Here is a 13,750-nt window from a genome sequence, read left to right on the forward strand (position 1 = left end):
CACCTGTTTCTGGAGGAAGAAGCTGCAATTGGCTCTGGCATCCAGATGACCTCATAGCAAGACTTCTGCCTTTGAACAACCCCAAACAGATTGGCATCAAGGAAAGGAAGCCTTGATGCCAATGTGACCGCAAAACTCCGCAAAGGACGCACGCGGCCATCCGCGCCGGGCCGACGAGCACGCGGGCACGATTCAGGAACAGAAGGCTCAAAATGTTTCACGAGGCCGACAAAAAGCCTTTCAGTGGTCCAATCATAAAAGACAGCAGCCAGGCTATGCGCGTTTTGCTAATTAGCGGGGGCTCAAAGAAAGCCTCGTTTTCCTACGTGCCATACGCTCGGCAGCTAAATGTCGCCCCCCATTTGCGACCGACGTCGGCAGGAGCCATTTCAAAGCGCGCAACTTGCGAATGGCAACGGCGCGTCGGCCGCGAGCCGGTCCGAGAAGCGCTCGGGGGAACGTGAATCTGGATCCAAGTCGCGGCCGGTTTTGGCCTCGTCGAAATCATCGGCGATCAAGAATGCGCTGCCACGAAAAACGGACTTTGCAAATGGAAAACGCTCGAGGGGCTCAAGGAAAACGCAGCGGAAAAGGTGACCCGGGCAAAGGTAATCGCACGCCCGCACGCAGATGAGGGTGGATTTCATTTGTCGCTCAAAGGCTAAAAGGAGAGTGGAGGCGAGTGGACGGGACTCACTTCTTGCGCGGATTCTCCTTGCGATCGACCGAGCCCAGGCTCTGTAAACGAGACAAAATCAACATGAGAAGCGGCAACTTTGATCTCGTCTTCTCTCAAGCGTCACGGAAGCGCGAAGAAGAGGGCGTCGGCGCGCCCGTCGTACGACGGGAGCTCCGACGGGCGTCGGTCGGAAGCTTCGGCCAACGCTCGTCTTTGTACGGCGCCCGAAAATGCGTTTCGCGCAAAGCGAGTCGTCGGGCGAGACACCTGCCCCCCGCCGCCTCATTTGGTTACTCCCCAAATAAAAGATCGTGGGCAGCATTGCAGCCCCGCTGACTCACATGTTCTGCCGCAACTTTGAGGTTTTGCTGAGCCGCCGTGACAATCCACCGGCAGACTCGGCGAGGGCGGACAACAAGTACTTGTGTGGCCCCTTCCGCGGGTTTAGGTAAGTGTGTGTGTGGGGGGGTGGGGGGGGGGGGGGACCAGCAGGCACGCTCTCGTTCAGACACACGCTAAACAAAACAAACATCATCAAAAAGGTCAAGTTTGCTTCGCCCCGCGCCACCCCCGCCTCGGCCCGCCCCCCAATAAAATGCGGCAAGCTTGAAATATTTGCGTAGGCTTCCACAAAATAAATAGCCGTCTATACGATGTCCTCCTGGGTATAGGAAAGTCAACACGCGCGTCTAAGTGTGACCTACGTGATACACTGGCTTCACAGTGACTCGGGCGACTAATGAGAAATGCGAGGGGAGGGGGAGCGAGACAAATCACGTTTCAATGCAAATGACATCACGGCGGCCGTCACGGAGGCGAACGAAAATCTGGGCTCCGAAAGCGCCTCGGCACGATGCCGCGGCTCCGGAGCGCCGGCGCGGCAAGGTCGCGCCCGAGCTCGGCCGGACGCCCGTTCTCTCCCGATGCCGATGCGATTTCTTCCGTTTGAATCCGCCGCGTTTGCTTTGGAGCGCGACACGTATGCGGTGGCGAGACATTCATAGAGTCAAAGACATGTTGAAAAAGGAGCTTGAAAACGCGCGCTCACTGTCAGCGTCTTGAGGCCGTCGCTCAGCCCGGCTCGCAGGGTGGTCCCAACACTGAGCCCTCTTTACTCGCTCGCGCGCACATTCAGGCATACATAGGACACGCACGCACGCACGCACGCAAACAAACACTCCGTAGCGTCCGTGTCACGACACGCATAAGAAAGTCGACATCGATATCTGCGCGTACAGCTGGATCTATGCCAGCGTAACGAAGCCATCCAATAACCTCGGCGCTCGCCCCTCTGCCCGCGTCAAACCAGACGGCTAAATATACCGCCGCCGGCGGCGCTACGCGGCGAGCCTTTCACGCTCGGCCCCCGAAAGGCGAGTGCCCGTGAGCGGCGCGCATCGATGAAGAATTTTCTCCAAGGCGCTAAGTGGCGTTCGCGCGGCGGCAATCGGAAGCTCCACCGAAGCCGGATGGCTCCTTGGCACTTTCGGCGGCATTTGTGCCTCGCCAAAGCAAAAGAAATCAATGGCTGAGTCGGACCGCGACGGGACTGTCGAAACGTCGGCGTCCTTTCACGAGGAAGCATTCAAAAACGGGAAGGCCGCTTTTTCAGCGTTGCCTCGCGAGCGGGCCGGCCGCCGTCAAGGTGTCGGAAGACGCCGCGAGCGCGGGTGTAAAGACACGGCGAGCCCTCATTTGAAAACGCGCGGCCTTAACCGACAAAGCGCATCGGCGGCGCTCGCTAATGACTAGCAGAAGCTGCGGGGAAAAAGCGAGGCCTCGCGCCGGATCGCGCGGGGCCCGGCCGAGCCGCGCCAAAGCGAGAGCCGCCGCCGCCGCCGCCGCAGGAATGTGCCGCAAAACTCGATGGCGTGCCGGTTGTTAACATGTCGAGAGCTGACGTTTCATGGCAGCCCTCGCTAATGAGAAGGGGAAAAAAAGCTTTTGATGTGCGAGCCACAGACCAAGTCCTCATGTCGAGAAAGCGTGCCAAACCGCCACTCCATTGAGCATATAATGTTCATCTCCAGACAACAAGCCGCAGTGTCATTGTTATTTACGAGCGCCATGTGACGTTTTTTCGACATCTCCCGCGGTCGCCTCCGACGCGCCGGTTCCAAAACGACGACGATTCCACGTCAGCCAAACAACAACGATCAGAAGAAGCGAGCCTTGGAGGTGTCGCGAAGGGGCTTTCCGTGTAAAGACAAGTTGGACGTGAAACGCCGCTTCGCCCAGTGCCTCATTCGCTCCCGAAACTTCGCTTTCAATCCGTCACTCTTTTCTCCGAGGCGCCGTTGTGTGCCTGTGGCCTGTTTACAAGGATAACTGATTCACCCTCTGCGGTTTGGCTCGGCCGACCGAGCGCGGGGGACGAGGGGGGTGGGGAATGAATTTACAAACCGCCGATTCCCGAATTTCTCCCATCACGGTTCTACCTCTCGACACGTTCCTTAAACGTCTCCGGTCACACTTTTCCACTGCGAGCGGGAGTCTGTTTGTGTAAAGCCGGAGGGGCGGCCGGCGCCGGCCAGAGGCTCATTTTTGCGGCTCGTCCAATGTGTATCCCGACAGCTCGGAGGCGTCTCGGGGGCCGGCGCTAATTCCCTCGCGCGAAAAAGAAAAAAAAAATCAAATAAAAAGCCTTTGCCACGAGGCCTCGCTTCGTCAACAACAACAACGACAACCGCAACGCAAATCTCAATGGGGTTTCACGGCCGGACTCAATTGTGACAGTATCTTTCCAAAAGCACAAATCGACGTTCTCCGGGCCTTCCCCGCGCACCGGCCGCGGTTGCCGTGGCCACCCGCGACACGACCTCGTCTGCCGGAGCGCCTCATTACGTAAACGCTAAACCGAATGGAACTCAAGGCAGCACGGCAATCTATGGTTAGCCGCAGCAGGCTTTTATTTGAAAAGTCGAGTCCATCGAAAATTGAGTCGAGTCGATGGCTGAGTTTTGCCCCCCCGACGGCCTCTCCGGTTTGGTCCGTTTTGGCCTCGGTATCCGGGTGGCGACATCCAAGATGGCAAAGGACCCCCCGCTGACATCGCAATGCCTCGCGCTGCTCAGAAAACAAACTCAAAAGCTCAGAGCCAACGCCCCCCCCCCCCCCGCCCAATTCCCTTCATGACGCCCTTTTACCACCTCCGAGCCTCTGATTTACACCGTTTGCGATATCAGTGAAGCGCCGGCTATTGCGCAAGGCGGCATCGGCGCCGGATCTCATCGGTGCAATTTGCCGCCCTCTTGGCACCCGGCGACGGGCTCAAATGTCTGAGGCGGGCCGGCAACGGCGCCTGCGAAACATTTGGCTTTGTCAAAGGTTAGGCGAGTGCTAACAGGGGGCCATTAGAGTGCAAACGTTGAAAATGTCAACGCGCGTCGGCCCGGTGGAGCAAAATTGGGGTTTGTGTTAGCAAGCCTGACATCATCGCTCGACTTTTTCTTGAAAAAAACTTGAAATGCAAGACGGACGCGTTTTTTTTTCTTCTTTTGTTGTTGTTGTTGATTTTTTGGAAGGCCTCGGCGCACTAACATCCGAAACGACTCCAAGCAGTCGTCGCGCGAGTGCAATAAATCTTCACGCCTGTGAGAGGAAGTGTATTGAGCTCGCAAAGAAAGAAAGAAAGAAGGAGCGAGGCACCGTCGGAGGAAAAGAGAGCGAGAGACGACGGGCCCGGAGATTCTGCCTTCCCTTTCCAAGGCATTTGGAAGAAGAAATACCACAGTCTGCAGCGCTACGGCTCTTGTAAATAATCCCAGTCTGGGCGCCGCCTCAGAATCCCGAGGCCGGTCTCCTGCCCGCCGGGTGCCGTGTCGGTCGAGCGCGGGGGGGCGGGGGGGGGGGGGGGGGGAAGGAAAGACTGAAGTCAGGAAAGGGTGGGAGGGAAGGGGCCGGCGGGCCCGCAATGTGCTCTCGCATCATCCCTCGACGAGATGCAGAAAGTGGCGCGTCGGCGTCGCATCGAGGACGGAGAGCTTCTCCGCTCGGAGTCAATCTCTTCTTGCAAAGCACAAAGTGTTGCAAAAGCGCTGGCTCCTTCCTCCTTCCTTCCTGCATTTTGGACAAGATGCTCTTTCATCACAAAGCCTTCGCGGCGGCATTTGGATCGGGCTTCCCTGTGGAATTTTGAGACTCCCCGCCTCCCACCTATCGCGGAGGATGCGAGCGCCGTCCGTTGCCGGCGTCCGCTTCATAAATTCCAAAATAGGGAATGTTTATGGGCTCGACAAGGGTCTAATTGAGGGCGGCCGGGAGGTCCCGCTTACCGTTAAAAAGCAGACGGCGAGAGCACGGCGCAGGCAAACGGCTTCAAGGAGGAGACGCCGATCACGTCTGGCGCGGCGCAGCTACCGGAGGTCGTGGGGTGGGGGCGGGGGGGGCATTGTACAGGAGGCCTTTTGAGAGCCCTTTGCAAACACAAAGACACTCACACGGGCCAAGAAAGCGGCACTGTCGGAGGGACGCCGCTATGTCGACTGTTCCCCAGAAATCCACAGCGGACGAAAACAAGGGAAACATTTACGTCGCGGCCGAGGCTAACAAAACAAAAAAGCAGGTCGCATTCTTCAGCTAATAAACCTTTGGAATTTGCAGCGAGCGCTTTACAAAAAGTGCGACCCGGCCCGCCGCCCTCCCACGTAGGCCAACGATGCCGAAGCTTTGCCGCAATGCAATCTAACGTAGTAGATTGCGGCGCCCCCGCCGCCACCTGGCTCTATATCTGCGCGGCTGGGCCCCTGCGTCTGTCCGCACGTGATTTTCAGAGACGGCGGCGGTGGGGGCAAAGAACGGAATGGCGCCGGATGGCCGGCTATCATGGCTCATATTCGCAGAGCATCTCAGCAACTGGCTTCCTTAGTTTGCATGGCTCGCTTTCCACGATGAGATTCTTTCTTGAGTTGTTCCGATGCAGAACGACAAATCCCACTGACGCGGGCCACGTTTTACAAAGCCACCCGCGATAGCTTCAAGACGTCGTTTCAACTCTTGACTGCAATAAAGGTTCACCTCGAGAGACACAAAAGCAACCTCCGACGTTCTATGCGCCAAAGCTTTTTTTTCCTTTGCAACTAGTCATTGATTTGCACCTCAGGAATAGTTTCGAAACAAAGACGGTTAGAAATGGTGGGGGTGGGGGGTCACTGCGCCCGCACCCGCGGCTCGCCACCAGCGGCGCAAATTGCAGCGGCATACCAAAAGCATGCCGACTCATTCTCGAGTGTGGCTCTCGGCACCCGCAGCCAACACGCAGAGCCCTCCTGATCCCGGTGCCGACTGCGGCCTCCGCACGCATGACAGATGCCCCCGCCGCTGCGCTGCGGGCATTCGGGGCATCTCCTCCACCACAAAAGGCACATGACTTTCATAAGCGGGGGGGGGGGGGATCAGGGCCCATCGCAGGAACCGAGCACGTCCGCCGGCCTCAAGCGGCTCGCGGTAAAAAAGCATCCCGAATTGAATCAATAACCGCCAGCCGCCGCCTAATCCCGGCTCGCCTCCGGCAGGCAGCCCGCCCTGCGACCGCCGCCAAAGGCCGAGTCGGCCCGCCCCGCCCCGCCCCGCCCCGCCCCGCCGCGCTCAGGTGAGGGCTCCGAGAGGCGCTCGCATCTGCAGAGCCGAGGGGGAAGCAAACGGCGCGGGCCCAGGTCATCCGCCGGCAGACGGCCCATCTTTGGGCGGGCTGCGCGACGGCTGGCAGCCGGAGAAAAGCCAACAGCTGACGCGGGTCCAGCCCGGCCGCGGCGCGCCAGACAGGATAAAGAGATATAAGCCTCCCCGCCACGCGGCCCTCCTCACAGACTCGTGTCATCCCGCAAAGCCCCTTTCATCTTGGAACCCGGCGGGCGCAAAAGCAAACGTTACACTTTGGCCCTCTGGGAGGGGGGGGGGGGGGCTGCGGCGGACGTAGACGCTGCATCGGTCCCCAACAACCGCTTCGGAGCAAAAACAGAACGACCGCCCCGTCAAGTGAGCCGCGATGCTATATTATTCAAAGCGATGCCCCCCGCCCCATTTTGGAATTTCCGAAAATGGCACGACGCAAGAGCGCATCTTACGGTAACTCGCCCTTCTAATCGTTGGACTTCTCCCGAAGCAAAAGTTCAAACATTGGGAAGTGAAGTTGCGCATCGCTGCAAACCGCACTCCAATTCTGACGTCAGTTGTCAAAACGAGGCATTTGGATTTTCATCCGATTTCATTTCGGGAGGGGGGGGGGGGGGCGAGACGCAACTGTGGAAAAGGAGGCCCATCCTCTCGGCGGGCCAACGGGCTCGAGGCAGGAATGCGGGACGGCCGCCTTCTTTTCCAGCCCGATCGCCATTCGCCTTCATTTGCCGCCGCGCCAAGCTTGAACGAGGGGGGGCAAAGGGTCAAAGTCCAAAAGGAGCGCACGAGGCGGCCGGGCGGTCAACGGGCGACGGAGGCCGACAGAAACGCAGCGAAAACGGGACAGAGGGAGGAAGATGGAGGCGAGAGCCACACACGTCCATGTGAGCGGGCAGACCAAAAGGGGCGGGGGTTAGGGGGGGGGGGGGCGCAGCAGACTTCATTAGCGAGGTCAGCGCCCCGGGCTACTTAGCGCAACACTGGAGGCCTATGCCGCCGGCTCCCCGGCCCGAGGTGGATATTGCATCTTGGCGATAACATCTCCCTCCGCGGGAGGGGGCCCCGCGTCGCGGCATAAAGACCCCTGTTTTCGGCAAGTTTGAAATAAGGCTTTGTCCCCCCCCCCCCCCCCGCCGCACCGCCAACGGCGGTGGCGACGGCACCGCCTCCTCCGAGGCTTCCCTCTTGGGTGGGCCGGAGACGCTCGCCAAAAAGAAAAAAAACGCAACAACTTGAGTCTGGGCTCAGACCAGCGTGCGTGCGTGAGCACGGGGGTGGGGGGGGGATTCTGTCAGTGGGGTCCGCTGGGCTTTCTGACAGATGCGAAGCTCAACGAGCGACCGGCGGTGCGTCTGTGACGCGGGAAGCTCACGTTTCACAACCGGAGGGGGAAAGTCAGAAAGTACAAATACTTTTGACTTGGCCTACTTTAGTCGTGGTCGTTTCTCTCTCTCTCGGGCGGCCATCGTATCGTTTGCGTTTCACGAAAGCAGATCGCCGTGCTTTCCACTCAACTCACTCTTGGAGTGATGAGATGTGTTTCGGAATAGCGTCGACACGTTTGAGGGGTGGGGGGGGGGGGGGGGAATGCGCGAAGACGGCGGCGGGACTTGTGAAGCTGCCGTTCCCGCTTGGGAGCGCCTCCTGGAAAGGCCCGCTGCGGCAAAAACTCGGCCATTGGTTTCGTCCGTTCAAATTTGGCAGCCTTGCGGACAACACGCTTCTCTGTCGCCTGGTCAAAGGTCGAAGATTGTGGGGCTTTTATCCGGTACGCGGTCCGTGGCCCTACTTCAGGACAGAGCGTGGCGTGCTTTTGCCTGGTCTGCTCGGCGCTTTTCATGTTCATTATCACTTGTTTTACGGCGGACTATTTAAGTCGCCGGGCCTCGGCACGGCTGCGGCTATAGTTAGAGAACAAAGGAGAACGCGGGGCGGGGGGGCGGGCATGCCGGAGCTTTTCCGTAAGTGTTGCGCACACACTTCATGGAAAGCCGGGCCGGGGGGGCGCGGCAGACTGAGCTAAATTCAACTCATTCCTGTATTAATGGGAGCTTATGTGGCATTGCGCCTTAGCGAAGGGGGCATGAGCCGGGCCCGGCTCAGCTCCACCTTCAAATATCTCGCTCTTTGATTCTCGCGTGCAGGTGCGCTTCGCCTTCAAGTCAGCGGGGGTGCGACGCTCGTACGGAGAGGGTGAGCGCCGAGGGCTACGCCTTGCTTTTCGACAGGAGGTCAGGCCGAGCTTCCGCTCGCGGATCCGAGTCGGCGGAGAAGAGCCCCCCAAAGCTTCTCGGGAGGGAACCGAGGTCGGCGCAACCTCAAAAGTGAATCCGAGGAAGGAGACCGATTCAGATTCCAGAAAGCGACCGGCCACAACTCCAGGGCGCGAAAGCTTGAGCGGTCCCCCCCGCCCCAAACCAACAAGCAAGATGTTTTGGTTTTCGGGGGGGGGGGGGGGGGCGGAAGAAAGGCATTTCCATTCACTCGCACGCCGAATGAAACTGGTATCTCTAGGCACCGCCGTGGGCAGTTTTCCAGGGGACGATTTCAGGCCGGGCGGGTCCCTATTTTCTTCCCTGGGATTGAAAAGACCCGAGCGAGCGTTGGGAAAGACATGCATTGTACAATACACGTGCGCGCGCGCGCGAGAGCGGCGGAACGAGGCGAGCGGTGATTAGTTGGCGGGGATAATTGGGCTCGATGTAGGTGGCATGACCTCGCTGTCTGCAACAGGAAGGCCCAGAGCTGAGCGCGACCTCCACCGCTGACCTTACAAATGCAATACAGTGACCTTTCACCCCGCCCGCATTAAAGAGAGACAGTGTTGTCTTTCTGTAGTCAGTCAGCCAATTAGGGGACGGGGCCTAAAGAATCTCGCCCTATTCTGCTTGCTCACTCATCGCTGCGGCCTTCCCCTTGTATCTCATTAAACGCGCTTTGGACTTGGCAAGGAGGGAGGCGCGTCTTGAAAATTCCCATTCTCTCCCTCTTGCTCCCACCCCACCGTCCCCGTCGCGTACCAACATTTTTTATTACAACAGTTTTTTGGGGGGTTTTTGCGGTTAGCTAATCTGTCTCACAGTTTTGGGTTCAGGGATTGAACCTCAGACTTGCCCTTTCTGTGTGGCTTTCTCCCACGTTCCAAAAACACGCACAGGCGTGAGCGAATGCTTCATGCATCATCTTCAAAACACCGAGGGCCCCAATCATTGGGGGGAAAAAACTGATTGAATAAAACCCTTTTTTTGTTTGTTTGGGACTTTTTTAGGGGGGGGGGGGGGTATTTCGCTTAGTCTGATCTGCTATCGATGTCGCCGGCAGGGCAAAACCCACAAAAAAGAAACCAAGAAAAAGATCCGGGTGAAAGGGAGTGAGAGTGTGTTGGGTTGCGCAGGGACTACTTGGATGCAATCGTGTGTTTGATTTTGGTGGCTCGTGTGCTGGGTTTGAAAGGAAGTATAACGAGAGCATATGTGGGGGGGTGAATGAGTGGAGAATGTGTACGCGTGTAACTAATGACAGGTGTGTCTGTGTCGCCAAGCGAGTGTCCAGAATGTGTACGTACATATGTACTGGGGGGGGGGGGGGGGGGGTCATTAGTGGCGCTGTAAAGGCTTGCTTGAAAATGTGCAAGAAACCAGAGCTAGTCAACAACTCACAAAGTGGCAGCCGATCCATCGCGGAGACTTCTCAAGCTAACAAAAACACAACAAAACAAACGACAACAACAACAAAAACAAAAGCCGCAGCGTGGCAAATTTCAACACGGGGGTGGGGGGCAATTTGGGAGGCGGCATATGAGCGAAAGCGGTTAGCTGAAAATCAAGAAACGCTTTCGGAGCGCCCGGTGTAGAAATCTAGGTCGGCGCCGCCGCGCGACGGCCTTCGGACGGAGCGGCACCGGGGGAGCAAGCCCGGCCCTCCTCGGCCAATCGCCGTTTGTCGCGAAATGAAGGCGGGCATTCTTGGCTTTCCCGGGGAGCTGGGTGCCTGCCAGTCCCTCGGCCACTGAGCGCCATTTCATGAAGAACAAAATGGAGCCGCTATGAAGGGAGCCTCGCGGTGAGCCCGCCCAGGTCTCACTCCGGCGCGCGCCTTAAAGAGACGGACGGGCCCGCCTGAAAAAATGAGCGAGGCGAGGCCGCGGTCTTCGGCACCAAAGAACGGCGGCGCTCGGCGAAGCGCGGACAAAATCGGACGCGCGCCGTTTGAAAGATCAAGGCTACTGATCGGACTCGATGAAAACGTCTCGGCGGAGGACGTAAACAGCCCTTCGGTGCTCACAAGTGCCGCAAATGGCGTTCCGCGTTCGCCGGCATGCGAACGCGGAACGCGGATGTGCTTCTTTGGCGCGAAAGGCGAGCGAGCTCCAAGTTGGCTGCACTTTTGCAACATATCGCACACCTTTGCAACCTGAGAGACACGCAATATTTCATGCCAAATGTTCTATTCAACAAGCAACCGCTAGGGGTCAGGAGAGCCTCCGATGATGACGAATATCCTCTCCCTCTCTGCCTTTCGCGGCAACGCGCGTGCGCACTGGTATTCTTTGTCTCTCTTTCCGTCCGACACATCATCTCACTGGCACGCGCTCGCAAAAACAGCGTCCCTCTCTCACGCGCAGTCTTGAGCGTATGGCTCACAAATGCCGGCGCGAGTTCGCAAGCTTTTACAGGCACGGGCGGTACGATGGAACCGCAGCCAACATCTGTCTTTGATATGGGGGATGGCGGGAGCCCACCAACGCCAAGGAGGGCGTCGCGTGCGCCGATTAAGTCTTCGGCGCGCATTCAGACAGACGCTTTGGCGGGCCGCCGCCGCCGCGCGCGCCGTCTTTCCGTCCGCGCGGGCGCGTGGGCGTCTACGCGGCCGGTCCGCCGAGCGCGTCTTCGTTTCTGAGCACAGCGCCGTGTTTACGTAGACATGCGAGAAGAGGGCGAGCGCCAGCCGCCCCGTAATGGAAGCCGCAGCCGCCAACCACATCAGAGGCCGCGCGGGAGACGCAACGACAAGGCCGGGAACCGGCCGGCGTCTGCCGGCAGCCACACGCACAGTCGTGCTTACGCATACACGTTCTCGAGGGGGGGTGTTACTGCAAATTTGAAAATTCTAAATGGCCCCCCCTTTTTTTTTAAACTACTGGAGAGTTATTTGTCCAAAAAAAGAGGCTTCAGGCTGTTAATTGCCACTCCCAGTTCAAGTTTAAAATCAAACATTAAAAAGACAATTCGATGTCATGTATTTAATATAAGCACAAAGTGTGCTAGCTTGGTGCTATATGTCCCAAAAACGATTTTCCGTGGTGCCGCTGTCACCGAAGAGCGCACGGGGATGAACGAAGGTGAAAATATTTGCTTGCTGGCTCGCTTTGGGCGCTGGCAGAAAAGAGAGAGGACAAAATATGGGAAAAATGCCGAGGCGCACGCCTGCGTACACTCGCGCACTCGTCACTCACACAATCAAGCACGCCGACTCTCTCCATCGTACCGCCACTCACTCACACTTCATACACAGATACGCACGCGGGCGGGGGCAGGCGGGCGGGCCCGCAAATGAGCATTCGAAGGCACTTCCTCGGTCGATGACAAGGATTCAATTTCAATTCAATTCGTTTCAACGGAGCAAGCACCGATTTCTCCCGCCGGCACGCGCGCACGCCCGAGAAAGGCGGGCCGAGCGGAGGTCAGCCGCGGGTGAGTGAAAGCTCCAAGCGCCGTTCCGCCTTGTGGCGGACGCGCATCCATTTCAAGGAAATTGCTCGCCCCATTATTGGAAAGTGTTACCGGAATGTCAATTGCGGGGGAAGGTTTTAACCTCAACAACAAATAAACAGCCTGCCCCGCTCCCCGCTTTTCTCAGCGCAGACAGAGAGTCTGCGGAGGGGAGGGGGGGGGGGGGGGGAGTCGCCGCTTTCAAAGAAACGCCTTTGCGCCCGAGACTCTGAGAAGTGCTCCCTTTGACCGGCGTCCGCTGCGTCTACTGAGGGGGGGTGTCCAAACGTTTTCGTTGGAGGGCCGCAAACAGAAGAGGGCCACTTTCAAGCTCGTCAACCGTGGGAAACCCACCCCGGCGGGGCCGAGAAACGGTCGATACCGTTTGTGGGCTTTCTGTCGAAGGTGCTCAAGAAAAGAGCCGAGGATTGTTTTTGGGGTGGCCGACAGCCCTCTCGCGGAGCAGATCCGGCTCTGCGCTCGACAGCGGCCGGAAACGCCACAAAAAGCGAGCTACGCTTGTTCGAGCACTTCCTTGAGGAACATTCGTGCGCCGTCTTGCGCAATCGGCACAAAGCGGAGGAAACCTCCAAAACGGAATGATCTTTCTTCACGACGGCGTTTTCAAGAGAACTGCTCTTTTTCTTTTCATCGTCTATCTTGGAATATGGAGAAAGGTTCCACATCCAACCTCCCGCCTCACTCTGCCCACTTTTTGACAATTCACCTTGCGGCCCATGTCAATGTCTTTTTTTTTGGGGGGGGGGGGGGGGGTGTCGGGTCATGTAGCGGGCCCGGGGTTAAAACAGCACCGGCTCGATGCCATCGGTTAGCCCGTCTATGGCGGACTAGCATCCCGCCCGGCCGAGTTACTGTACGGAAGGGCGTTTGTCCCGACTCTAAAAAGTTGGAGCGCGGCACGTCGCCGCCGCCCGCCGGCCATACTTCATCCACAAGTGGGCGCCGAAGCTCAAGAGGGTGACGCCGGAGCCGCCAGACAGAAGCCTCTAAAAGGGGAGCCGCTGCGCCCGAGCGGCTCCGCGCGGACTCAGTCGGCGAGCTCGCCGGCATGCCCAAAGCCCTCGCGCGGCGGCCTCTGGGTGGAAAAGGGCTTGCCGAGAGCCCCCTTCATCAAAAGCCACCGACAGCTGCCGAGGGCCACAAAGCGCGCATTTCACTCTTGACGGGGCGGACGCTCTATTTTTGACAAGAGGCTGGCCGAGTAAGCCCCAAAAGGTTGTCGCTTTGCCACCGACTGCATCATTTGACGCATTTATTGCCCCCCCCCCCCCCATGCTTACTGCACAAGCGCCCTCCATTGGTTCCCGAATGCCGCCCTAATGTCGAAGCGATGATTATTTAATGAAGAGGGACTTCTCGGAGAGGGTCGTTAGTGAACTCCCGACTCCGTAATCCTCCGCGTCAGCAGAAGCGACGACCGCAACAAGCGGTGGCAGAAAGCTGGAAAAAAGAGGCGGGTGGACATTGTTTCCTCCGTCGCCGACGGCAACCAAAGCGGCAGGAGAAAACGTTCCCACGCAAAGTAAAATCGCGACAATGGGGGTTGATGAATGCCTATTCCAAGAGGTCTGCAATTTGTCAGAAAGGTTTGCGGTTGAGCGCTCCAAACTTTTTACGGTCGACACGGTTCCACTCCGGTCCTTCAGATGGCAGTAAGGTGCGATACAAAAAAATGAATCATCAATCAATCAATAAAGTTTCCAATCAATTGCACATTCATCGA

The 13,750-nt window shown here is 58.0% G+C and overlaps 1 protein-coding gene across 5 annotated transcripts in view; it reads right to left on the reverse strand.

Moving 5' to 3' along the window:
• The window catches only part of ankfn1b (ankyrin repeat and fibronectin type III domain containing 1b), a 47,346-nt gene that overhangs the window by 23,217 nt on the left and 10,379 nt on the right, over window positions 1-13,750 (reverse strand). For all 5 annotated transcript variants that reach the window (XR_015104051.1, XM_086138478.1, XM_086138480.1 and 2 more), the window contains one exon: window positions 698-738. Coding sequence is in view for 4 of the 5 variants with exons in the window: in XM_086138478.1 (XP_085994604.1) it covers window positions 698-738 (41 nt within the window). In the remaining variant the exon portion in view is untranslated. The remainder of the gene's footprint in view (window positions 1-697; window positions 739-13,750) is intronic.

The sequence above is a fragment of the Hippocampus guttulatus genome, chromosome 19 (genome assembly GCF_054856545.1).
Source record: "Hippocampus guttulatus isolate MCC_2025c chromosome 19, RoL_Hgut_1.0, whole genome shotgun sequence".
NCBI classification, from domain to species: Eukaryota; Metazoa; Chordata; class Actinopteri; order Syngnathiformes; family Syngnathidae; genus Hippocampus; species Hippocampus guttulatus.